This window comes from Zonotrichia albicollis, chromosome 22 (assembly GCF_047830755.1).
Source record: "Zonotrichia albicollis isolate bZonAlb1 chromosome 22, bZonAlb1.hap1, whole genome shotgun sequence".
NCBI classification, from domain to species: Eukaryota; Metazoa; Chordata; class Aves; order Passeriformes; family Passerellidae; genus Zonotrichia; species Zonotrichia albicollis.
Genome location: NC_133840.1, coordinates 4,156,242 through 4,180,713, shown reverse-complemented (window position 1 = coordinate 4,180,713; position 24,472 = coordinate 4,156,242). Strand labels below are relative to the sequence as shown.

General features: G+C 68.4%; 3 protein-coding genes across 10 annotated transcripts; 1 reads left to right on the top strand and 2 right to left on the bottom strand.

Annotated features, from left to right (window-relative positions):
* Positions 1–7: 7 nt before the first annotated feature.
* GIT1 (GIT ArfGAP 1) lies at positions 8–8,588 on the bottom strand. 4 transcript variants are annotated; one of them, XM_074556899.1, is made up of 22 exons: positions 8,309–8,585; positions 5,329–5,462; positions 5,135–5,247; positions 4,952–5,057; positions 4,791–4,877; positions 4,551–4,681; positions 4,380–4,474; positions 4,259–4,301; positions 4,052–4,078; positions 3,718–3,766; positions 3,562–3,634; positions 2,857–2,954; positions 2,665–2,776; positions 2,458–2,585; positions 2,229–2,381; positions 1,920–2,147; positions 1,757–1,810; positions 1,399–1,485; positions 1,222–1,295; positions 946–1,128; positions 786–849; positions 8–685 (listed from the first exon to the last, which is right to left on the bottom strand). In XM_074556899.1, exons 1-22 carry the CDS (start codon positions 8,358–8,360, stop codon positions 473–475), a joined length of 2,304 nt encoding a protein of 767 aa, XP_074413000.1. In that variant the 5' UTR covers positions 8,361–8,585; the 3' UTR covers positions 8–472. The 4 variants fall into 4 exon arrangements, with proteins under 4 accessions (XP_074413000.1, XP_074413002.1, XP_074413001.1 ...); XM_074556901.1 differs by lacking the exon at positions 1,757–1,810 and having other exon boundaries at positions 8,309–8,587; XM_074556900.1 differs by lacking the exon at positions 4,052–4,078 and having other exon boundaries at positions 8,309–8,587.
* Positions 8,589–9,925: 1,337 nt separating this feature from the next.
* ANKRD13B (ankyrin repeat domain 13B) lies at positions 9,926–17,858 on the top strand. Its single transcript, XM_074556903.1, is given in 16 exon segments — positions 9,926–10,115; positions 10,117–10,336; positions 13,605–13,740; positions 13,990–14,114; positions 14,183–14,228; positions 14,463–14,606; positions 14,690–14,879; positions 14,965–15,031; positions 15,130–15,211; positions 15,280–15,344; positions 15,424–15,554; positions 15,663–15,820; positions 15,897–16,049; positions 16,199–16,359; positions 16,550–16,626; positions 16,716–17,858. Coding segments are annotated over 16 exon segments (2,130 nt in total). The 5' UTR covers positions 9,926–9,951; the 3' UTR covers positions 16,927–17,858.
* A 552-nt stretch (positions 17,859–18,410) lies between these two features.
* CORO6 (coronin 6) lies at positions 18,411–24,472 on the bottom strand. 5 transcript variants are annotated; one of them, XM_074556916.1, is made up of 12 exons: positions 24,190–24,471; positions 22,011–22,324; positions 21,274–21,396; positions 20,709–20,838; positions 20,445–20,626; positions 20,206–20,325; positions 19,880–19,999; positions 19,400–19,504; positions 19,168–19,313; positions 19,032–19,089; positions 18,722–18,952; positions 18,411–18,613 (listed from the first exon to the last, which is right to left on the bottom strand). In XM_074556916.1, exons 2-12 carry the CDS (start codon positions 22,206–22,208, stop codon positions 18,491–18,493), a joined length of 1,536 nt encoding a protein of 511 aa, XP_074413017.1. In that variant the 5' UTR covers positions 22,209–22,324; positions 24,190–24,471; the 3' UTR covers positions 18,411–18,490. The 5 variants fall into 5 exon arrangements, with proteins under 5 accessions (XP_074413017.1, XP_074413016.1, XP_074413015.1 ...); XM_074556915.1 differs by lacking the exon at positions 19,880–19,999 and having other exon boundaries at positions 18,411–18,610; positions 24,190–24,472; XM_074556914.1 differs by lacking the exon at positions 20,206–20,325 and having other exon boundaries at positions 18,411–18,610.

Below are 24,472 nucleotides of genomic sequence, written 5' to 3'. Positions count from 1 at the left end.
GGCGCCGTGCAATGCTCACACCTTTATTGATACAAATGTACAAGGACACATCTTACAGTGGGGAGTGCGGCCCCGGCACGGGGCAGGACGCCCGGGGAGGGGTTCAGGACGCCCGGGGAGGGGCGCCCCAGTCCAGTGTAATGCCGTGGGCGGCCTCGGGGGTAGCGGCCACCCAGAGAGGGGTTTTGTGGGGAGTGGGGGTACAAGGCCACCGCCGCCATGGACAGCTACAGAGGCTATGTACAGGATAAGTTAGGGGTGGGCAGGGGGCTGTACAGGGGGATGCAGGCACCTACCCCGCGGGCTGAGCACCAGCTCCTTGATGGCGCGGGGGGCACGAGGAACCCCGCACCTCGGCTCCCCAGAAAGGCCACTTGCAGCCATGCTCGCCCCAGGTGCCGGCTGCTGCCGGAGGGAAGGGAGACATGGAGAGTGAAGGGGCCCAGGGACATGGGGGGACGCGGGCTGGCGCTCACTGCTTCTTCTCACGAGTGGTGATGGTGACCAGCTGCTTGGCGGCCTTGGCGATGTCGTAGGCACACTGGATGACCTGCTGGGTCAGGAGCTGGTAGTCCACGGTGGCGCCGGGCTCGGGGGGCACAGTCTTGCGGCACTCGCTCTGCAGCCGGTAGGCGCTGGCGTTGAGCAGCCGCAGGGAGCTGCGCACCGTCTCCAGGGCTGGTTTCTGTGGCAGAGCACAGGACCAGCGTCAGATCCTATGCTCAGGGGGCTGACAGTGTCTGGTGGGGACCACAACCATCCCAGGGACACACAGCTCCTCCTACCTTAGGGAAGAGTGATGCCATCTCTGTCACAGCTGAGTGGATCTTCTCTGAGCAGGGCACGAAGCTGGGGGCAAGGACAAAGGGTGAGCAACACGGAGGGCACGGCCCCAGCCCTGGTCTGGGTGTCCAGAAGGACCCTGAGGCTGTGCCCCGGTCCTACCTATCATGCTTGGACTCTTGTGCTGCCCGCAGCAGCTCCTGGATGTTCTTGGTGACCTGCTCAGTTTTGAGGATGACGTCCTCCGTGCTGGGCAGGCCAGGGTCCAGCTCCCCGTCCAGCGGGTCCAGCTCGTGGGGGAAATCCTCATCCTTGCTCAGTTCCACATACCGCTTCCCCTCCATGCTGCAGGGATCAACCAACCGCCCTGGGTCAGTATCAGCCCCTTGTCCCTGTGTCCCCACAAACCCTGGTGCAGCCCCCAGCCCCACCACTCACCTGATCAGAACCTCACCAGCCTGTGTGTTGTCGTAGTCACTGTCAGTGCCGCTGCCATGCCGGTCCAGCTTGCTCTGGAGAGGAGAGGAGCAATGTCAAGCCCCGCCCAGCCCCATCCCCACTCAGGCTCAGGAGTCAGCCCACCCCAAGGGTTCTTCCCCCTCCCTGATACGTCACCATGTGTCGGGCACCATCAGGCGGGCAGGAGAGCAGCGGGGAGGATGGAGGGAAGGGCACCGAGGAGGCAGATGGACCTTTCCGGATCTGGAGGGGGAAAAGAGGGGAAGCCCATGCTGAACGGGGTGCAGAAGGGTGTGGAGCCAACCCTGGTGACGTGCAGGGGAGGACGAGCACAGGGGACACCGCCACCCTGCATGCAGGAACATTCCGCAGCTGCCACCCCTTGGGGAGGTCCCCGGCCTGACCCAGGGGGGTGCAGGGCGGCGGGGGGACAGGACATCCCAAAGGCCACATCCTGGGCAGGCCACAGCCACCATGTCCCATGCAGGAGCCGCCCCCGCTGCGGCCCCCTTACCCGGTACACGCTGGCCGGGATGTGCATGGAGTACAGAGCCTCGTCCTCCACCTCCTGGTGACACACGAAAGGTTACGGCCCCGCGGGGACAGGACCCAGCACCCTGTGGGGCCGGGGGGCCTGCTGCACCCCAAAACCCTCCCACCCAGCCCAGCACACTCACGCCGGGGCTGAAGGGCTGCAGCCGGGTCACCAGCTCCTCCACGGGCTGCCCGAAGGGTTTCAGCGCCGAGCCCGGCTCGTACATGGAGAAGGCCTGGCGGTCCCGGCGGTGCTGGGGGGCCGTGCCCGGGGGGTGCCCGTGCTCTGGCCGCTCGCTGGGGGCCGGGGTTGGATGTGCAGGGCCGGTCTGCTGCCGGATCTGAGTGTTCTCTGCCTGCAGCTTGTGGATCTGCAGCCAGGAGCAGGGAGAAGGCATCAGTGAGGAGAGGGGGGTACACTGAGGAGGGAGCCCCACTGGCCCCACACCCACCTCGCGCTGCAGCCGGCGCAGCTCATCGCTCAGGCTGTTGTTCACCTTCATCAGCTGCTGCACCTTGGCCTCAGAGGCTGCCAGAGCCTTCTTCACCTCCAGGTACTCCTGCAGCGTGATGGGGCCATCTGACAGGTCGGAGGAGTCCATGCTCTGCAGGGAGAGGAGCTCAGTGTGAGGATCCCAGAGGTGGGGTCTGGGAGGGGGTCCAGGCCGGGTTGGGGCTCACCCTGGCGCGGTTGTTGCGGGAGGCGTTGCGCAGCAGCTCCTGGTCCGTGTCCTCGTCAGAGGCGACGCTGTCGTAGTCGTGCTGGTCGTCCAGGTCACTCTGGCTCCGCAGCGAGTAGTCGAGGGCGTCTGGGGAGGGCAGGGTGGGTGCTGAGCACAGGGCATGGGGGAAGCGCTCAGCCCCACCTCGCTGCCCTCCGTGCCTCACCTGTGGGGCTGAGCAGACTCTTCCCTTGCTGCCGGCGCTTGGCTTCCCCGAGGATGTCAATGAGCAAAGTGGCAAACTCCCTGGCGTTGAACCTGGCCAGCTTTTGCCGGCCCTGGGGGCAGGAGAGGGAAAAAGGGGGTGAGCAGAGGTCTGAGAGCACAGAGGGGTCGCGTGGCCTAGATGGGGCCTCACCTGGTTGCGCGTGGCTGAGTACTCGGGGTTGACAGGGAGGAAGGGGACGGCGCTGCGCTCTGTCACCAGCGTGCTGTGGTTCTGCGTCGTCAGCCAGACTGCAGGAAGGCACCTGGTGTCAGAGCCCGGGGTACACAGGGGCTGCACCCCCGGACAAGCCGGCTGCAGGGCCCGGAGCCGGCAGGACGCAGGCGCGGGCGCAGGGCCAGCCTGCTGGGGCTGGGAGTGGAGCCTGGCCAGGCTGACGGGAATCGCCTCTCCCAGCCACCCAGCAGGGCTGGGGTCCCCCCATAACCCACCAACAGGACCCCAAAAATGCTCTTCACCCTTTCAGGCACCAGCTCAGCACCCCCAGCCCCTTTGGCACGTCTGTTGGCACCCGCCCCACCACAGAAATGGGATTGCCCCCACCCTGCCACCCCCCAGCCCAGGGGCAGCAGCGCAGGCTGAGCCCCCATCCCTGGGGGATCCCAGCACCCACCTCCGGCAGCACCCCAGCCCCGGCACCCAGCGGCGGCCCCTCGCGCTGAGCAAACCTTCCCGGCCGGAGGAATGAAGAAGGAGGGGCCTGCGGTCCCGGCGGACGCGTCCGGATCGGGGGGGAGCGCAGGGCTCGGCCGCGGCCCCGCCGCTGCTCCTCCCCCGCGCCGCCGCCGCGCCCGCGCCCGCCCCGGCCCCGGGGGGCTGCACCCGCACCCCGCTCACCCGCGTCGTTCTCCCGACGGTCCACCTCGTCATACACGTCCATGGCCAGCTCCTCGAAGAGGCGGTTGCTGAGCTGCAGCAGTGCAGGGGACAGTGTCAGGCAGGATGAGAGGGGCAGGCGGGACATCCCCCAGCCCTGCCCTGGCCCCCACTCACCGCCTGCAGCTTCTTCTTGGCTGCCTTGGCCAGTTCAGAGAGGTCCAGGCTGGGGGGTGCGGGGAGGGGGGAAGCAAAACGTGGGGGTTATTCCTGGCCTGTTCACACCAAAACAGTCCCCAGCTGCACCCCACCAAGACAGGGACCCCCCTCAGGCATTGGGGGCTTCACCAAGCAGGGCTGGCAGGCAGGCACAGGGGGGTGAGGTGGCAGGGGGCGGGCGGGACCCCCCTCCCCGAGTGTCCCCCGGGTGCTGGGCTGGGCCGAGCAGCCAGGGCTGCAGGGGGGGCCCATGCAGCAGCATGGGGGGCCCCCGGAGCCGAGCGGACAATACCTCTGTGCCATGCACTTTGGGCGCACCCTGCGCTCCGGAGAAGGCAGCGGAGGGAAGAACAGGATAAAGGTGGACGTTAAACGCGCGGGCACGCCGGCCCCCCACCCCCCAGGGACGCTCCAGAGACCGGTGTCCCCCCTCAGCCCAGCGGGGACGCTGGGGGGGACACGGGACAGGGCAGCGGGGCCACGGGCGCCAGGCACTCACCTGTCGGCCATCTGTGGGATGATGTAGTGCCCGTTCTTGTGGTCTGCACAGAGAGAGGGGTGGTGAGCAGGGCCATGGGATCCCTCCAGGGTACCTCCCTCGCCCCAGGACCCTCACTCACCCGGCTTCCTGCCGCAGAGGTAGAAGGCCAGCCGGTCGGTCAGCTCGTACTGGCACTCCACCAGCCGCTCCGCCAGCTCGTGCTGGGCTGCCTGCCTGTGGGAGGGCCGGCAGGGGTGATGCCCACCCTAGCTGGGGTGCAGGCAGGGGTGAGCCCCTTCCCTGCCCTCACCTGGCATAGTCAATGGGGGTCCGGCCGTTCACATCGGGCGCCCCAGGGTCGGCGCCGTAGACCACCAGCAGCTCTGCCTGCAGGATCTGCCCGGCCTTGGCGGCCACGTGCAGGGGTGTGGTGCCCTTCTCCTGCGGGCATGGATAGCCTCAGCCCTGCAGCCTGCATGTGGCATGAGGCCCCAGGACCCGCCTGTGCCCCACACCCGCTATGGGGTCCCTGAGCCCCGCCAGAGCTCACCGGGTGGAAGAAGTTGGCCTGGGCACCCAGCGAGAGCAGGCGCAGGCAGGTCTCCAGGTTGCCCGTCCGCACGCTCGAGTGCAATTGCTGCAGAGGAGAGAGCTGGTAATGGGGGGACCTGTCCCCTCTGCCACAGGGGAGTCCCTGAACCCCCTCCCCACCTTGCTGAGGTCCTTGGCAGTGACGCCGTCATCATCCCGGCAGGGCAGCTTGTGGACGAAGGCCAGCATCTGGTACTTGGCACGGATGAACTCCGACTTGGTGGGGCTGGAGAGTGGGCAGTGGGTGAGGAGGGGGCTCCCAGCCAGAGCTGACCCCCTCCCCACAGCACACAGGGCACTTACTGCACTTTGTCCTGGGGGTTTGCCTTCCTGCGCCCGCTCTGCACCTGCGCTGGATCCAGCAGCGAGTGCTCCCAGATGGAGTTGGCCCCATTGCTCGCCAAGGTGTGCACCATCTGCAGGGGACAGGCAGGGCCCAGTGGGCATGGGGGGTCCCAGTGTGCGTGTCCCCACACTGCAGCGTCCCCAGCACCCACCTGGAGCAGGGTGGCGGGCCAGGGGCTGTGGCGCAGGTGCTTGACGATGGAGATGTGGCGGCCCAGGCTGCGGTGCACGCTGCAGCACTCGTCACAGATGAGCACCCCGCGGTTGATGGACGCCCAGCCAGGGTCTGGGGGTGGCATGGGGGTGTCAGCGGGTGTCCCCTCCCCATGCTGTCCCCTCCTCATGCATCCCTCCAGCAGGGGGGATGCGTTGCCACAGCAACCATTTCCCGAGAGATGGAGAGGGGCTCAGCCCATCACCAGGGGAAACCCACGGGTTTCCCATAGCAACCACCAGCCAAAACGGGGGCAGGGTTTGGCCCCCCACCATCAGGAGGACAGCTGGTGGCAGGGATGATGCCAGCACACTCGGATCAGGGGCACTCTGGCTCACTGTGAGGTCACTCATCCCAGACCCCCCAGCTGGGTGTTTGGGGGGTCCTGGATGGGGGCAGCGTGCCCCACAATGGGTGGGCACCCCCAGTCCATGGGCTCCTACGTAGGGTGGTCAGCAGCTCTGCAGCCTCAGCACCCCAGCACAGCCAGCCCTCGGGACACCCCAGCTCCAGGGCAGGTGCCACGGCCCCCCAGGCTGCCGTGCCCCTCCAGCCCCGCCGCTGGCCCCGGCCGGCCGGACTGGAGCCCTTTGTGTCCCCGCCGGGAACAAAGGATCGTTTGAGCAGCCGCGCTGGCCCCGCGCTGGCACCAGCCCCGGCACCCGCGGGGGCACCGCTCCCGGCCCGGCAGCAGCTCCCCATGCCTGCACCCCAAAAACACATCCTGGGGACGAGGGGTCTGGCCCCGTGGTGCGGCCGTTGAGCTGCAGCTGTTCACAGCAGAATGAGGACAGGATTTGAGGACCCCCGCTGGGTCACAGCCGCCTCCCCCCTCCCGGGAAACGCAGCCGGGCACGGGGTGACGATGCTGAAGGGTCCCCAGGTGTCCCCTCTGACGGGGGAGTCCTGCCACCCTGTGCCCAGCCCTTCCCCTCACCTTGTTTCTGTAGGTCCTACACAAACACCACAGTGTCCCACAGACAGGGCAGCCCCAAGCCCGGGGATACAGGGCCTGGGAGGTGGCCTCAATGGCCTGCCTGATGGCCCTGAGGGGGGACAGCGGCCTCACGACCTCACCGAGGGAGGAAGGCAGGCAGGCAGCCAAGCCTCCCCCACTTCCTTCCTCCCTGCAGGGTCCCGGACCCCTCCCCACGCACCCCCCAAGCCCTGAGGACCCCGTGTTGGAGGCACGGCATCCTGCCCTGCTGCAGTGCCCCGGGGCCGGGCTGGGGTGGCCGGGGGGAGCGGCGGCCCCCCCAGCCTGGCAGCCCCGCGCACGCAGATGGCAGCGCCTTGGCAGCCGGTGCGGCGGCATCTGTGCCTTCGCACCCGCTGCCCACGGCCACCGCCGGGAACAGGACGCTCCGTGCGGGGGGAGCCGGCCCGCGGCCCCCCCAGGGCGGGTGGATTCAGAGTATCCCTGGGGCAGCAGCCGCTCCCGCCCCAGGAGCGCTGGGATGCCGTGGGATGCGGGCGGGCACTGCAGCAGATCGCGGAGTGCTCGCACAGGGACACTCCAAACCCTGCGAGGATCCTGGAGCCCAAGGGAGCTCGCAGCACCTCAATCCCTGCATCGGGATGTGGGTGACACCGGCACCCCCAGCACTCGGCCCCGCAGCGGTGATGGCAGGGCAGGGGGCAGCCGGAATCCCTGCGTGGGGCCGGGGGAGGCCGGGCAGAGAGACCGGAGCGCCCCACGGGCACCTCCCCATGCAGGGCCAGGCAGCGCATCCCCGGTGCTCCCCGCGCGCTAGGAAACGGCCTCTGGACTTTATAACTCATTTCCTCCCATGGCTGCCAGGCGATAAGAGATTGGAAGAAACTGTTTTCCATTTCCCCGGCCGCAGCAGGGAGCCCCGGCACCGCCCCGGGAACCCCGGGCCCCCCGCTCGCCCGCCGGCACGGGGGATGCCTGGAGGCAGGGCAGCCTTTCGCCCACGCGTGCCGACAGCTCCGCTGGCAGGATCCGGCCATTGGCACGTGGCCGGAATAATTTCGGCACAGCCTTGGCCCGCGGGCAGCTTTCCGGGGCCGGCTCCGAGCCCCGTTCATTCATTGCCGTGGGGCCACCTGCGCTGGCTACGGGCAGGTTTGGGGTCCGGCCCTACCGTGGGCAGGCTTTGGGGGGCCAAACCCTCCGCGACGCCCACGGGCGCGTCCCCAGCGTGGGGGCTGCGGGCACCGGCACCGCCGGGGATGGGAATGGTCTTGCCCAGGCTCGGCTCTGGCTTGCAGCGCCGCGGCCGCCCGGCTCGCCCGACCGGCACCGCCAAGCCCGGATCCGGCTGGGGTGGGTGCTGGCTGCGGGCTGCAGGACGGTGTCCCCCATCATGCTGTCATTTACAGGGTCACCAGCGCTGCTGGCAGCGAGCGGCGCGTCCCCAGGCTGTGCCAGCAGCCCCCGCGCTGGGGTGAGAAAGCCGTGGGTGGTGCCGGGGGGCGTGGGGGCACCCGGGGCGCGCTGGAGCCGCACGGAGGAGGCATGCGGGGGTATCGGGGCTGTGTCTCGAGTGTGTGAGGGCATTCCGGGAGGCTAAAACGGGGTGCACCAAGGGGGTCATGAGTTTCATCGCAGCGTTTCACTGGGGGGCACATGAGAGGGTTCCTGGGGGGCAGGCGGGGGGCTCAGTGGGGCTCCCTTGGCTGTGCGGAGTGGGGCGCAGAAAGGAATCGCCAGGGCGATCCTGGGGGCGCTCAGGGAGCCGCAAAGGGGTCTCGATGTGGGGCGTACGAGGAGATGCAGAAGGGGTCACGGGGAGCAGTCCGGGGCAAACACCTCGGGGTGCAGCGGGGGTGCCGAGGGGCGCACGGGGGGCTCTCGGTGGGGCGGGGAGGCGCGCAAGGCAAGCGCCGGGGGGCAGCCGGAGGCGCGGGGGGGCCGGCGGGGCCGAGCCGGTGCCGATGCGGGGGGGCCTTACCTGGGGCGCTGCAGTCGGCGCACACCTCTGCCCGCGGCGCCTTCCGGGACATCCTCAGCGGCGAGGCGGGCCCGGGCCCGGGCCTCTGCGCCAGCGTGGGGCGGCGGCGGCGCCCCCGGGCCCGCCGGGGGAGCGGCGGCGGGGAAGGGGAGGGGGGCCGGGCGGCGGGGCGGGGGCAGCGGGGCCCGGGGCGGCGGGGCCGGGGGCTGCCGGCTGCTCCCTGCGCCCGGCGGCTCCGCAGGAAGCGGCGCAGGCCCGGCCCCGGCGGAGGAGGGGCCGCACCGCCCCCGCCCCGCCACCGGCAGCGCTGCCGCGGCCGCCCCGCACCGGCACCGGCACCGCCCCGCACTCGCAGCCGCACCCGAACCCGCACCGGCGCCGGCGCCGCCCCGCACCGGGACACGCACCGGGAACGCCCCCGCCCCGCACACGGAGCCGGAGCCGCACGCGAATTCGGTCGGGCACCGGCACCGCTCCACAGCCGCACCGGGAACGCCCCCGACCCGCACCCGCACCTGCAATCGCCCCCCGGACAGCCCCGACCCGCACCCGGGCACCTCATCTGCTGCTGGGCATCAGCCCTGCCCTTGCTCTGCTCCTGATCCCGGGCATCCCCCAGTGCTGACCCCTGTGCCCGCCCTCGGTGCACTCCCGGTCCCCTTCTCAGCCCAGAACACCGTCCTGGTCCTGCCCCCAGCCCTTGTCCTGTTTATCCCGGAGGGGTGGCACTGGTCCCATTCCTGTTCTGGATCCTGTGTAACCCAATCCCAGCTCAGGGCACCCCCAAATTGCTTCAGTCCTGCTCTGGACACTTGTTCTGGATCCAGCCACAGCCCTGGGGCACCCCAGCCCTCTACGCTGCGCCACCTCTGACACTGTGTACCCCACTCCCGGACAGAGCCCTTCTCCAGGACACGGGGTCGGGCCACACAACCTTTATTTAGGGGGCTCAACAGGGGATTTGGGGGTGAGTGGAGCGACTGGGGACTATTTGGGGTCTGCTCCCTACTGCGACCCTTTAGGTGCTTGCACCAGAGGGGACACCCCATGGGAGCCCCACAGACACTGGTGGGTTCAGACCCCGGCGGGAGCGGGGCAGTGGGGCCGCACGGTGTCCCCAACACCGCGGGACAGCGAGGTGACCTCACCGCGGCTGTGAGGAGGTGGCTCATGACGTCATGGGGCATGGCAGGGGGATGGGGATGCTGTGGGGACAGGGGCGGGGGGCTGCGACCCCCGCCAGCGCCAGGACTGGGCAGAGAACAACACCGGAGAACAACACCGGGGGGTTCCCGGCACCGGAGGGGGGAGCAGCGGGAGCGGGGCCGGGAGCGCGGCGCCGGCGGAGGCCGGGGCGGCCGCAGAGGCCCAGCCTTGCATTGTTCTCGGGCGGCAGCCGGAAAACGCGACGCCCGCCCGGGAGAGACGCAGGCGGAAAAGGAAACGGGGCTGGGGGCCCGTGCCTGGTGCTGCGGGGGCGGGATCGGGGTCCCCCCCCGGCCCCCACCTGGTCCCCACCTGCCGCCTTCACCCCTGCCCCGCCATATGCTCTGGCCGCTGCCCCGCTGGGGGAGCGGAGGTCAGCCGGGCGGGGGAAGATCAGCCTGGGAAAGGGGGGAATCTGGGGAGGATGCCGATCGCCTATGGGGTGCCCCTTTGCAGCCCCCCCGCGGGATCGCAGCCGCGGTGATGGGCTGAGCGCTGCGGGAGGGGGGCGAGCCAAGAGCAGGATGAAGATGAGGAAGAAGAAGGGGGCGATGCCGGGCAGGGCAACTACAAGTCCCATGAGGCCGGGCGGTGCGGGGGGGCCGGGGAAGCACCGGGCGGGAGGTGGCGGCCCGCCCCGCCCCGCGCCCCCCCGCCCGCGCCGCGCCGCCCCGCGCCGCGCCCGCCGCGCCGCTCCAGCATGCACGGAGGATGCTCGCGTCTTGCTCGGGCAGGAAGGGGCCGGAGGGCAGGTACCCGCTGCATTACCTCGTCTGGCACAACCGCGCCCGTGACCTGGACCGGGAGCTCAGCGCCAAGCAGGTGGGGCGGCGCGGGGACACTCCCGGCACGGCCCGGCCCGGCCCGGCCCGGCTCGGGCTGATGCAATGCTCGGGGCCGGGGTGAGGATGAGGATGGAGATGAGGGGGGTGATAACGATGGGGTCGCTCTGTGCGCTGGCGGGGCTCGGGGGGTGTGGTGTGTGTCCCCACCTGCACCCCGGCTCTGTGCCTGCTGTCCCCGGGGCTGCCACCCGCGGGTCCCCTGCATCCCTAGCACACGCAGCCCCGAGCATCCCTCCGCACGTGTCCCCCTCTCCCTGCTAGGCCTCTGCAGACCCCCGGCCCGCACCCCGCTGCTCAGGGCATTGCCACCCCCTGGGGGTGCAGCTTTCAGCCCCCCACTCTCAGGCGGAGCCCCTCGGGGGTGGGGGGCACAAGGGCCCCGGTGCTGTCGGGGCGCAGCCCCCCAGCCTCGCAAGGGCTCTCCTCAGGGTGAGGGGACCCACTGTCCCTGAGCCCGGGAACCTCCCAGCCGCCCGGTGATGGACGGGGTGTGGGTGCTTCCCCGGCGGGTTCCCAGCCTCCCTCTCCCCCGTGGCGATGCAATTCAGGTAATTAAAACCCAACCCCGAAGACGCAGGAAACCGCAGGCGCTGGAGGGAGGCTGGCGGGGAAGCTGTGCTGAGCATCCCCCGTCCCTCGGCCCGGGTCCTCCAGCCCCAGGGCACCGAGGGCCGTGCTGGGTGGACCCCGGTGATGCACGGAACGGGGGTCATTGTGCCGCCAAGCTCCCGCCGGGATGCAGGCGATGGCTCCCGCCACACCCGTCTCCATTGTGGGGTCCAGCCGGAGGCTGCGCCAGCATCGCCCGGGTCTCCCACCCCACGGGCAGTGTTTTTATTTTCCTGCTAATTTGGGGTCAGCCTTCCCAGGAGCTCAGCGCGGCGGAGATCAAAGCGGGGCTCGGCAGACGTGGGGAGGTGGAGGGGCTGCGGGGGGGCTCTGAGCCGCTTGCCTGCAGAGAGGCTCCAGCCCTCCAGCCTGGGAGGTGCGGGGGCTCTGCCCTGGCCCCGCTGTCGTTTGCTGGGTGAGAGCAAAGCCGGCCATGTGTGCACCCCAGGGGTGCAAGGGGGGGCATGGGTGCTGCAGGCCAGACTCTGGGGCAGGTGGGGGCTTGGGGAAGGAGGTGAGGGCCGGCCCAGGCTCCCTGCTCTGTCCAGGGCATCCAGGGACACGGCTCAGCCCTTATCCCTGCCAGAGCATCCCCCGGGTAAGGGGTTGGTGCTGTTGAAATGCTGGAGGCTGGGTGCCCCCGCACCCAGTGCCCTGCCCTCCCTCTGCCCTGGTGACACCCCCAGGGCAGTGGCTCCGTGTGCTGCCCCTCCCCAGTGCAGGGGTTTGGGGTTGGGAAGCACTGGGGCAGCTGAGAGCTTTGCTCCTCTCCATGTCCTCGTAAGGGCTCTGTGTCTGTCACCCCCAAATTGCCGCCATGGGCTCCCATCCACACCGGCCTGCACAAGGGAGCAAGGGTCAGTGGGTCCCCTTGACAGGGACATCACGAGGCTGTGGCAGGCAGTGACATGGAGCCTGTGGTGCCAGGACACCCCTGACCACAGCCTGCCCCCTCAGGCGTGACAGGGACCCGGGGCTGTGCAGGGACAGCAGTGCCTGGCACCATCTTCCCGCGCTGGCTCACGTCCCCTGATGGTACCCAGGGGCAGGAGCTGGGGCTCTCCAGCCCAGGGACAGCCCCAGTGCAGGGACGTGCTGTGCCACGTGCCCGCCTGGCACAGGAGGAGCGGCTGGGCTGCAGCTCTGCACTGCACCGCTGCCACCCCAAAGCCACCCCAAAGCCACCCTGTCCCCGTCCCTGTGGGTGTCACAGCCCCAGGATGGGCAGCACCTGGGGGTCTGTGCTGTGCTCCCCAAGCTGGAGCCAACCCAACACCAGGGCTCAGGGCTGAGCTCTTGCTGGCCAGATCTGGGTCACGCCGTGTCCCCTGGGGTGGCTCCAGCGCCGTGTCCCCAACTGGGGACCCTCATCCTGCCCAGGGCTGGGGCAGGGCTGCAGCTGGGGAGCCCCGCTGAGCCTGCTGCCCCCGCCCCCAGCTGGGGGGTGATTGCCTTAATTAGAGCAGTTTCATTAGTGCAATTAAAAAGCAGCAGTCGCCTGGAGAGCATTGGAGCGACACATTGGCTCCCAGGGAGCTGGGGGGCTGTTTTCCTCCTGTGGTGGGGGCAGACTGGGGGGTCCCCCTACCTGGTGAGTCCCTGGGGATGAGGGACATGGGAATGCACAGCCTGGGCAGGGACAGGAACATCCCTGGGGCAGCAGCAATGCAGGACATGCCCAGAGCAAGGCAGGTGAGACTGGGCACCAGGGAGCCCATGCTCCACCTCTGCCCATGCCCAAACACCCCTGGCTGCCCACCCCAGCTGGCGCCTTTGGCTCCTGCACCCCAGGTTTGTTCTCCTGAGGGTGGCCTCCCCAGAACCAATTATGTGGGCACTGCCCCACTGCCTCCTGCCCTGGTAGCATCTGAGTGCCCCTCTCTGGGCACTTCTACCCCAGCTGGGGGCACAGAGGGTGTCCCCCCTTGCCCGAGCCACGTCCCCAGCTGGGCACGGGTGTGACGCTGCTTCCCACACGGGGAGCAGGGCCCGTGGGTGCCGGGGGTGCCAGCGCACCAGGGATTCCTCAGGGCTGGCCGGGTGCCAGGCTCCGGGTTTGGCACAAACAACGGCAGCCCCAGCGACGGCTCCCCAGGGCCCCGGGGATCCTCGGAGCCGCCGCTCGGCTCCCGCAGCCGCCGCCCCCGGCTCAGGCAGGGGAACACGTGCGCCCGCCGCAGCCCGGCCCTGCCAGCGAGAGGGGGAGAGGGGGGCTGCCGGCAGCTGCTGCCTGGCAACTGGGCACGGCCCCCTCCACATCCCAGAGGTGGGGGCTCTTCTGGAGCTTGCAGCTGCACCGAGATGTGCAGAGCTCCGTGCGCTGTGCCAGGGGCATCTGTGCCCCCGCTGCCGTGCTGTGCCCCTTCTGTGTGCCCGCCTGGTGGGTGCAGCCCTGCCTGGCTGGGACCCGGTGTGCGGGGTGCTGGCAGCCACCGCCGTGCTCTCCGTGCCCTCCCCATGGGTCTGGCGGTGGCAGCAGGGAGAGGCTTTGAGGTGTCTCTCTTGAGGGAGGTCAGGGGTGGGGCTGCTCTCTCAGAGTCAAACGTTGGCTGCTTTCTGTGTCGAGAGCTGCACATCTGTGGGAGGGCATGGTCTGGCCACCCCAGTGATCTCAGAGCCTTGTTCCTTCCTGGCAGGCTGACATCGAGCAGCTGGACCCCCGAGGACGCACTCCCCTGCACCTGGCCACCACGCTGGGCCACCTGGAGTGTGCCAGGGTGCTGCTGAAGCATGGCGCCGACGTGGGCAAGGAGAACCGCAGCGGATGGACAGGTGAGCGAGGGGCTGCTGCCCTCCATCCTCCTGCAAGCTGCCCTGGTGCAGACATGGACACGGAGATGGGCGTGGGCATGAGCATGGACACAGATGTGGGCATGGACACGGGCACAGGCATAGTAAAGCTCCCCAAGGCACTGCTCACCTGGTGCTCTGTCCCTGTGGCTCCTGTGCAGCGCCCAGCTCTGCAGTGCCATCTGTGCCACGCTGTGCCACAGCCCTGGGCACTGCCTCTTTGCCCCCCAGTCCTGCAGGAGGCTGTGAGCACCCGTGACCTGGAGCTGGTGCAGCTGGTGCTGCGCTACCGCGACTACCAGAGAGCCATCAAGCGCCTGGCGGGGATCCCGGTGCTGCTGGAGAAGCTGCGCAAGGTACCTCGCTCAGAGGGGCTGTGGGGCTGCGGCCAGGGCTGCCCCTGACCCCTCCCCGCTCTCCACAGGCCCAGGACTTCTACGTGGAGATGAAGTGGGAGTTCACCAGCTGGGGTGAGCTCGGGGCACAGCGTGGCTGTGGGGGGAGTGGGAATTTCCCAGCAGAGTCCCCCAGCATCCATCCCCAGGTTAGGGCTCACCTGCCCCCTTTGCCCCCAACACCCCAAGCTTGCAGACCCTCATCCTGCCAAGGCATTGCATTCCCCAGGTGTGTCCCCCGCCCAGCTCAGCCCCCTCGGGGGTGCAGGTGTCCCCATCCCTGGCTGGGCTATTGGCATCTCTCCCCAGTGCCCCTGGTGTCCAAGATCTGCCCCAGCGACACCTACAAGGTGTGGAAGAGTGGCCAGAACCTGCGGGTGGACACCACGCTGCTGGGCTTCGACCACATGACCTGGCAGCGGGGCAACCGCAGCTTCGTCTTTCGAGGACAAGGTGAGGTGACCCTGCCGTGTCCCCGTCCCTGGGGAGCGGTCACACGGTGGGGACCGTGGCTGTGCTGACCCCATTCCCTGCAGACAGCAGTGCGGTGGTGATGGAGATTGACCACGACAGGCGGGTGGTCTACTCGGAGACGCTGGCCCTGGCCGGCCACGACCAGGAGGTGCTGCTGGCTGCTGTGCAGCCCACCGAGGAGCAGGTGATGGGGCGGCTCACGGCCCCCGTCGTCACCACCCAGCTCGACACCAAGAACATCGCCTTTGAGAGGTGGGCTGGGGTGGCACCGAGCCCACCCCTGGGGTGCTGGCACCCCAGACTGTCTAAGCAAGTTCATGGTGCTGTGTCACCCTAGGAACAAATCCGGGATCCTGGGCTGGAGGAGCGAGAAGACGGAAATGGTGAATGGGTATGAGGCGAAGGTGAGGGGCAGGGAGCTGAGCTGCCCAGGGGGGTTGTAGCTGCCCACTTGGTTGTAGCTGTGAGGTGCCCACCTGTGCCATCCCCCCTCCTTGGCCAGGTCTACGGCGCTTCCAACGTGGAGCTGATCACACGGACACGGACCGAGCACCTCTCAGACCAGCACAAGGGCAAGAGCAAAGGTGGAGCCAGCACGGGCTGGGCGGGCAGGGCACCCCCGGCTCTGCCCTCACCCCCGACTCTCCCACAGGCTGTAAGACCCCCCTGCAATCCTTCCTGGGCATCGCTGAGCAGCACGTGGGGCCCAACAATGGGGTGAGTGTCTCAGGGGTTGGAAGGGGTGGCCCTGCAGTCAGACCTCCCCTCTCACCCCACGGGCTGTGCCCCCGTGCAGACGCTGATCACGCAGACACTGAGCCACGCCAACCCCACTGCCATCACCCCCGAGGAGTACTTCAACCCCAACTTCGAGCTGGGCAACCGGGACATGGGGCGGCCCATGGAGCTCACCACCAAGACACAGAAGTGAGAGGGGGAGCAGCAGGCAGGGACTCCCTGTGTCCCCCCCTCCACTGCTGCAGAGCTCAAGGGGGGGACCAGTGGGGTCCCCAGCCCAACGTCCATCCCTGGCAGGTTCAAGGCGAAGCTGTGGCTGTGTGAGGACCACCCGCTGTCCCTGTGTGAGCAGGTTGCCCCCATCATCGACCTCATGGCAATAAGCAACGCGCTCTTCGCCAAACTGCGGGACTTCATCACCCTGCGCCTCCCGCCCGGCTTCCCCGTCAAGATTGGTATGGACTGGGCTCTGCTGCTGACCTGGCTGGCACAGCCAGCTTCCCTCCTCGTGTTTTTTCCCTTTTCCTGCAGAAATCCCCATCTTCCATATCCTCAACGCCCGAATAACCTTCGGCAACCTCAACGGTTGTGACGAGCCGGTGAGCTCCCTGCGGCACAGCCCCAGCAGCGAGGCGCCCTCGCCCAGCAGCGACTCCTCCAGCGTCAGCAGCTCCAGCTCCCTCAGTATGTGGGGGACACGGTGAGGTGGGATGGGAAGGGGTCCCACTGAGGGTACAGCTGGTGGGTCACAGCAGGGTAAGGGTGCATAACTGGCGGGTGGAGTAGGGGGACCCCATGGGTGCCCAGCCTGGCCAGCTCTGCTGTCCCCGCAGCCTCGTGCCGAGCGTGCGAGATGGACCCGGCGCTGTTCGAGGTGCCGCGGGGGTACAGCGTGGTGGGCACCCACCAGGACGCCCTGCGGGAGGACGAGGATGACCTGCTGCAGTTTGCCATCCAGCAGAGCCTGCTGGAAGCGGGCAGCGAGTACGACCAGGTGGGCACTGCCCCCCTTCACCTACTCCTGGCTGAGGGACCCCGCTCCCCGCCCCATCCCGATGCCACCTGTGATCCTCACTCACCCACCCCTCTCCATGCCTGCATCCTATGGTGGTGGGTCAAAATTCATGCTGTGGGAGCTGTTTTTTGGGGTGCCACCCTCCAAGCACCCCTCTTTCCGGCCACAGGTGACCATTTGGGAAGCACTGACCAACAGCAAGCCGGGCACCCACCCCATGTCGCACGAGGGCCGCCGGGGAGACAGGTTGGTAAGGTCTGGCCACCCCCCTGGGAGGGAATGGGTGTGGGGGTGCCCAGCCACGGGGACCCCCCTGAGGCGCTGCTGCCCCCCAGGACTCCGCAGCACACGGCAGCTCCGCGTCCCCCCGCGGCCCCGGCGGCGGGGCCGGGCCGGGCGCCGGGCGCGCTGTTCCCCAGCTACGCGGAGCAGCTGCGCCTGGCCATGGCGCTGTCGGCGCGGGAGCAGGAGGAAGCGGAGCGCCGGACGCGCCAGGAGGAGGAGGATCTGCAGCGCATCCTGCAGCTCTCGCTGACGGAGAAGTGACCCCGCAGCGCCGCTGAGCCCCCTCGTCCATCCTAGTGGGGATGGGGACGTGTCTGGGGACACACAGGGGGGAGCGGTGTGGGGGAGCCAGTCCAAGAACTGCGGAGGGCGAATGGGGAATGGGGGAGCAGGATTTGGCCCTGGGAGAGCGGCCCCAGAGCTGGGGCAATATTGGGGTGAGGTGGGGGCGCCCCACGGCAGCACAGGGGTGGGGTGGGTGTTAACCAGGACCAGGGAGGGGACCCCACGGACTGAACCCCTTCTCCAGGACACCCCTGCTGCCCCAGCTGCCCCACGGGGGGCTGCTCAGCCCCTCACCCCAGGGAGGGTGGTGGGGGGCACATCCTGCCCTGGATGGGTGGGCTGCCAGCTGTGTGGGGTCCCGGGGTGCCCCCAGAGCCAGGGGATTCTGCCCAGCTCCCTGTTCCCCCCTGCCCAGGCGCTACCAAGTGCACTTACCCGGGAGCTGCTCTGCCTGCAGCAGGGGTGGGGGCTCAGCCCTATTGCACCCCACAGCCAGCGAGGGGCTGCACAGCTGCCCCCATGGCACGGGGACTGCTGGGGCAGCTGAAGGGGTGCCTGTGGAGGGCAGCCCGGTGTCACCCCCCCTTAGCCCTGCTCGCACCCCTCCACCCTGCTCGGATGCCCCCCCTTGGCAGCGCTGCACCCCCTGGTCCCGGGCACTGACCCCGAGAGAAACCTTCTGTCAAATGGTGCTAACCCCGGCCCCCTGCCCCGGCTGCTCCCCCTTTGCACACGGGGGGCCGGGGGCTGCGGGGTGGGGAGGGGCTGGGCTCGCTCCCCTGGGACTTTTCACAGCTGCTGCCCCCCCCTCCACCCCCCCGTGCACCCCACAGCAACATCTGGGCCAGGGCCGGGGGAGCCCGAGCAGCTCCGACCGCGGCCAACACCAATAAATGCTCTTTAATGTTCGTCTCTCTCAGCCTTCCTCTGCCTGGGCCGGGGGTCACAGACTGTGGGAGCTGGCAGGGGGGTGCTGGCAGCACCCCTGGCACAGTGGTCCCTGGTCCCTGGTACTGCCACGCAGCCAAGGGTGGCTGAGCCCTTTATTAAAGGGGTGCAGGAGCTAAGAGCCGGGTGGGAGCACCCTCCGAGGGGCTGATGGGGCAGGGGGAGGTGAGGGGTGATGGGGTGGGGGAGTAGCACCGTGCACAAGCACATCCCGGCCTGGGGGGGGGCCTGGCAGCTCCCTGTGCTGGGAGGCTTCTGTGCCCAGCCTGCAGGCCCCCGTGTTGGGGTGCTCGGCAGGAGTGGGACCCCTGTGGGTGCTGCAGTGGGTGCCCATGGAGCAGGACACCCCCTTGGGAGCTGCAGGGGGTGCCCATGGGCCAGGACACCCTTTGGGAGCTGCAGGGGGTGCCCATGGGCCAGGATGCCACTGATGCCAGTGGAGGCAGGGTCAGGTCCGACCCCTGCCTGCCCCCTCGGCTCCTGGGGAAAGAACTCGGCTCCGGGCTCCTGCCCAAGGTGGGGACTCGGCTTTAATCCCCGGCAGGCCGGGGCAGTCCTGGCCCTGCCCGTGCTCGTGGCCGTGGCCACCGCGCTAGTCCGTGCCGTTGGTGAACTGGCCGAGTTTGTTCTCCAGGTCGGAGATGCGCTTCTCCTGCGCTTGGACCGTCTCCTTCAGGGCACGGATCTCCTCCAGCACCTCCTCCAAGGCTGGCTGCTGCAGGGAGGGGGGACACACAGGGTCACCAACGAGTTGGGCCCCTCTCATGCCACCCCAGGGCAGGGGGACAGCCCTGCTGCCATGTCCCTATCCCCAGACACTCACAGAGAAGTCTGAGTCGCAGGTGGAGTGCCTGCGCCGGGGGCTTGGCGGGGGTTTGCTGTCCAGGATGTTCTTCTTGACCACCTTCAGCTCCCGGTTCTTGATGGGCACGTACCCATCCCGCAGAGAGATGAGGATGGGCTCTGCATCCTTCCCTGACAGCCACTCATCTGCCTCCAGGGCCGGCTCGGGGCCTGGTGTGTCGGGGTACAGGTCATCCTGGAAGAGGTCTGACTGCGGGGGCAGAGACACCATGGTGAGATGTGGGGTGTCTCCCCAGGCCCCCATCTCCCCTGGGACCCCCCCGGCTCACCTTGCGTGGCACCGTCATGACAATGGGCTCGCACTTGCGCTCGTGCAGCTTGAAGAACCTGCGTGGGGCTCAGGCAGTCAGGGCCCAGCTGAGCCCCCTGACCCCTCTGGCTCCCCCCAGCCCCCCTGGCTCTCACCTGGCGATCTCACACTTGCTGACATCCAGCCCACGCTTGGGCATGAAGCCCATGCCCCGCTGGGGCTCCTTGCTGCTGTAGGTGTTCAGGTAGTGCACATAGGGAGCCTCGTCCGTGATCTCGAAGTACCGGATGCTGCTGTCACCCTGCGGGGTGGGGACAGGTGTCAGCCAGCCCTGGCACCCTCAGGGACGGGGTGACATTGGGGTGCACCCCAGGGAAGGGGGGTTACCTTCCCACAGAGGTAGACAATGCTGGAATCGGCGTCGTAGAAGGGCAGCAGGACCCCGTTGCTCGTGTCCATCTCTTGCAGGGCAATGGGCTCCTCAAAGTTATTCTGGGGGGCAGTGGTGGAGAGGTGTGAGCAGTGACCCCAAAACTCCCACCATGGTTAGTCACACACATTAGCCACGGCACACTGGGGGACAGGGCTTGTCCCCTCTGGGGCACACAACCCCCCAGGCAGGCAGCTTGGCATGCCCCCCCAGCCCCACTCCTGGTTACCTGCATGGCTGGGTGCCCCCAGCCTGGCTGTACCCCCCTTCCCCAGCACTCCCAGCCCCCTCCCCACTCCAGCACTGCACAGCACACTTGGGAACTTGGCATCTTTTGGGAGGGGGATGGACAGACACGGCATCCTGGGGCAGGGGGGGTTAGCAAGGGGGCTGGGGGGGCCAAGTTCCCAGGGCAGCACTCCATGCGGCCTCGTTACCGGGTCCCACAAGCCCAGCTCCCGCTGGCTCATTCTGGTAAAGCCCGTGGTAAAGATGTGTCCTTCCCGTGTGAAGATGGCCCGCACGGGCCTCAGCCCTTCGTGGGGGGCAAACCTCTCCTGGGGGAGGGGGACACAGTCAGCACGGGGCATGGGGAGGGGGGAATATGGAGGGGGTCCGGATCTGTCCCCCAGAACAGCTGCTGAGTCCCATTCCGTGATGCTCCCTAAGCACACATTGCTATAGAGAATCCCCGGCACCCAGAGCGTTCCTGGCCGAGATCTGCGGGATCGATGCTGGCCAGGCTGGAGCTGCTGTCCCGTACCAGGTCCCAGAGGCCCAGCTGCCGCTCGCTCATCCTGCTGAAGCCCGTGGTGAAGATCTTGCCATCGGCCACGAAGATGGCGCGGATGGGCCGGGTGCCGTCGTGCGGTTTGGTTTTCTCCTGCGCCGGCGTTAGCGGGTTAAATCAAACACAGAGACGCGCGGAGAGGGGTTAGTAGGGTCAGGCAGGCACTGGGGGGGACCCCGGGGTGGGATGGGGGGCACATCAGGGGCACTCACCGCTATGATCTGCTGCTTGCGGGGGTCGATGACACGGACCTTCTTGTCCTTGCAGGTGGTGACCAGCAGGCTGCCGTTGCGGTTCCAGCCCACGTTGTAGATGAGGTCGGTGTGCATGTCGTCCAGAGCCAGCAGCATCTCCCCGGTGCCCACGTTCCAGAGGATCACCAGGTTGTCGCAGCCTGCAGAGGACCCAGGGGGGCAGGTGCTGTCACGCCATGGATCTCCCGTGCCCCCGGGGAGGGCGACCCGGGACCCCCTTACCTGCGCTGAGCAGGACGTTGCGGGCGGTGGGGTGCCAGGAGATGATGCTCACCCGCTTGGAGTGTCCCTCCAGTGTCACCACGGGCTCCGTGATGTTGCGCACGGGGACATAGTCGGGGATCTGCCACACCTGGGGGGGGACAGAGCGGGGTGTTGGGGATCACCCTGTGTGTGAGCACTAAGCGGATGAGGGCCTGGGAGCCAATTAACCTCATCATTAATCCTGGCTCAGCCTGCGGGGATGGTGGCCAGGGGACACCAGAAGCGCCTCCATCCTGGGGTGCATCCCCAGCATTTGGGGTGCTGGTGGGCACAGGGAGGGGGGCACGGCCGGGGTGCAGCCCTCAGCTCCCCCCCCCAGCTATTCCTGCATGCTGAGTCGCCAGGGAGGGTAAATTTAGCACAAACTGCTGCATCATGGAGCGAGCAGCCGCCGCCAGCGCGAACGCATGGCACCGCGGCTAAAAATAGGCCAGTGACACTTCACAGGCAGCGAGGGGGGGGGATGCTCTGCATTGCTCCCCCTGCACCTCCCACCCCTCCCACGCAGCGCCCAGCCCCTCACCATGACAGTGGTGTCCTCCGAGGCGCTGGCGATGACGTTGTCGTTGTGGGGACACCAGTCGATGTCCAGCACGGGCGCTGTGTGTCCCGTCACCAGCGGGTGGTTCTTGTCCACCCGTCCTGTCTGCAATGGGGAGGGACCAGCGTGAGCCCCCCAGGAGAGACCCTGCCAGGTACCCCCCGAAGGCCAGCCTGGCCAGCACGTGGGTTGTGGCACAAATGGGGACTTGCAGGGGATTCTGGCAGTGGCCAGAGGTTTGTGCCTGCCTTGAAGGGGGAAACTGAGGCACACAGGGCAAATGGGGTTCACTGGCACAAGGCCTCCCAGGGACACACAGGAGAATCATGTGACCCATGAGAGGCTGTTCTGTGTCTGCTCTGATGGCAGGGAGGGGTTGGGGACCCTCTCCCAGTCTCTCTGCCAGGGTTGGCAGGGCAGAACCCCACTCCACTGGGTGCTGCTCCCTGGCCATGCTGTGCCCCCAGGGAATTGGGGCTGGGGGAAGGCAGCTGGGGGTTTCCAGATCACCTCGCTTGCCCCAGGGATGTCACCCTTGGCAGGTACCAATGATCACCCAGGTTGTTCCTGCCCTGAGCCCCCACATGAGGAAGGGCTGTTGGGGCAAAGCTGGGGGGCTCTGGGGCCACAGCAGATCCCCAAAAAAGCAAAACCCATCAGCACGTTCCCCCCAACACATCTCAGCAGCGTGACCAAACCCCAGCACCCTCCCCACTCACCTTGGCGAGGGGCAGGACAATGAAGGCGCCGCCACCACCAGACTCCACAATGATGGCCACAAACTTGGGGTTGACAGCACAGAAGGAGCTGTCACACGTCACCTTGGAGACACGGATGTCCTCGTACATCTGGTCTGCCTTCACCGGCTGCCCGAAGACGTGCCGGAACTTGCTCTGGCGCACCACGCGGCGGCTCATGGCTGGGGGGACAGTCAGGCCACCTCCTCCTCCCCTCCTGGCACGGCTTGGAGGGGCTCAGTCCCCTCAGGCCTCCTGCTCCGAGAGACTCTGGGCACAGCGGGAGCCCTGGAACACTGAGGTGGCGGGGATTGAGGATGGGAGATGGCACAGCCCTGACCCCACGGCAGGGAGCAGGGCAGCCCCTGTGCAGGGATGGGGGGGTGCTGCAGGGGCTGGGGGCTGTCAGCTGCTGGCCAGAGCCCCTTGACACTGGGCAGGGACATGGCCATGCCATAACACACAGCTGTGCCATGTCCTGTGGCTGTGCCATGTCCCAAAGCTGTGCCACATCCCAAAGCTGTGCTGTACCCCACAGCTGTGCTATGCCCTGTGGCTGTGCCATACCCCACAGCTGTGCCATATGCCACAGATGCGCCATGTCCCACAGATGTGCCATACCCCACAGCTGTGCCATGTCCCAAAGCTGTGCCATGCCCTCTGGCTGTGCCATACCCCACAGCTGTGCCATGTCCCAAAGTTGTGCCATGTCCCAAGGCTGTGCCATGCCCTCTGGCTGGCACTGGGGTTGGCACATGAGCTGCTGCAGCAGAGCAGCAGGGTGGAGGGGACTTTGGAGTGGACATAAAGGCGCCGTGCACCAGGTCACAGCCTGTCCCCTTGTGTCCTGTCCCCTTGTCCTGCATCAGTGGCCTGAGGTTGCCTGGCTTGCCCCAGCACCGGGAGGAGGGTCAGGCTGTGCCTGCAGAGCTGCCTGCTGGGGGCTCACACCTCCCTCCATGGATCCCTGTCCCATGCCACCCATCCCTGGCACCCACTCTGCACCCCCACCTGGGCAAGGGCAGGACCTGGCCCAGCCCCACGGGCACACTGGGGTGTGGACGAGCCCCTTCCATGGCCTCAGTGGGGTCTCCAGCCCTCAGCCACAGCTGGGCACGATGCCCACAGGCACCCGCCTCAGCCCCCAGCCTGTGCTGCTCCTGGGACCTGCCCCAGGGGGACACAGACACTCAGCACCACAGAACCCTCGGAGCTGGGGCTCTGCAGCACCCATGAGCCCCTGGCTGCCCTGGGCAATCCCCTGTGCTCTTCTGGGTGCACAGCCCTTGTCAGGAGCACATCCAGCTACCAAAGCACGGCCAGGCACCCCTGTCCCCCACACAGAGCCGGTGGGGCAGAGGCAGGAGCAGATCTGCTCCTCCAGTCCCAGCCGGTGCATTCTGCACCGGGCACATGCAGCACCTGCCAAACCACATCTGCCCAGTCCCTGAGTGTCCCCGGAGTCCTCACGGCACTTCAGCATCATCCCTGGCTTGGCTGAGCTGGGTCTGAGGGGCCCAGAGCCTGGATACCGAGCGGGGCTGGACCATGGCACTGCCGGGGTCACCCCCAGTGCCGAGCACGGTCCCCAGCCCCGGGGAGGAGCGAGCGGGCTCCGAGGGGACGCTCCCCCAGCGCCTCAGCCATCGCCCGCGGGAGCAGAGTGTGGGGTGTCGGCATGCAGGGCAGGAAGGGACGGCCTGGCTGCCTGGGCTGGGTGCAGCTGGGGGCAGATGCGGTGCAGGAGGAGTTGAGCAGGGTGCAGGGAGCACGTAGGGTGCAGGAGGGGCTGGCAGGAGCAGGTGGGGCGCTGGCAAGGTGCAGGCAGGGCGGAACAGGGTGCAGGTGTGGGGGGCAGGCGTGAGAGCTGGGTGGGGTGCAGGCGGGGTGGGATGGGATGCCGGCAAAGAGCGGTGGGGTGCAGGTGGGGTACGGGCAGGGTGCGGGCAGCACAGCCCCGCTCCCCGGCAGTGCCATTACGTTGCCACAATTGAATCCGCAGCGACTGCTCGGGAACGACCAGAGGTCACTGTCCAAATATAGCCATCTCCGCCGGCGGGCGGCGAGGGGCCGGGGCCCGGGGGGCTCAGCCCCGCTCCCCGCGTCCCCCCGTCCCTCCCCACGGCGCTCCCGCCGCCCCCGCCCCGCGCCCGGCTCCCACCTGCGCTCGCTCGGCGGCTCCTCCGTGCCCGGCTCCGCGCTGCGCCCGCTGGGCTCCGCTCCGCCCGCTCCGGCCGCGCTCAGCCCCGCTCCGCTCCCCCCGGCCCGGCCCGGCCCGGCCCCGCTGGGCTCCGCTCCGCCCGGCCCCGCTCGGCTCGGCTGGGCTGGGCTGGGCTGGGCTCGGCCCCGCGCGGTGCCGCTGCCGCAGAGAACAGCTGAGCCGAGCCGGGCGCCGGGGCCGGCTCAGCCCCCCCGCGGCGGGCACCGGAGGGACGGGAGGGGGG

What these genes read in the sequence shown, in the direction of transcription:
- GIT1 (XM_074556899.1), bottom strand. Translation starts at nt 8,360, where the DNA reads ATGTCCCGGAAGGCGCCGCGGGCAGAGGTGTGCGCCGACTGCAGCGCC. An exon ending in CCAAGAAGAAGCTGCAGGCG is followed by an intron (nt 3,635 to 3,717) that starts GTGAGTGGGGGC and finishes GCACTGCTGCAG; the next exon opens with CTCAGCAACCGCCTCTTCGA. An exon ending in ACTCAGCCACGCGCAACCAG is followed by an intron (nt 2,777 to 2,856) that starts GTGAGGCCCCAT and finishes TCCTGCCCCCAG; the next exon opens with GGCCGGCAAAAGCTGGCCAG.
- CORO6 (XM_074556916.1), bottom strand. Translation starts at nt 22,208, where the DNA reads ATGAGCCGCCGCGTGGTGCGCCAGAGCAAGTTCCGGCACGTCTTCGGG. An exon ending in TTGTCCTGCCCCTCGCCAAG is followed by an intron (nt 21,397 to 22,010) that starts GTGAGTGGGGAG and finishes TCCCCATTGCAG; the next exon opens with ACAGGACGGGTGGACAAGAA. An exon ending in CAACGTCCTGCTCAGCGCAG is followed by an intron (nt 20,627 to 20,708) that starts GTAAGGGGGTCC and finishes GGTCCTCTGCAG; the next exon opens with GCTGCGACAACCTGGTGATC.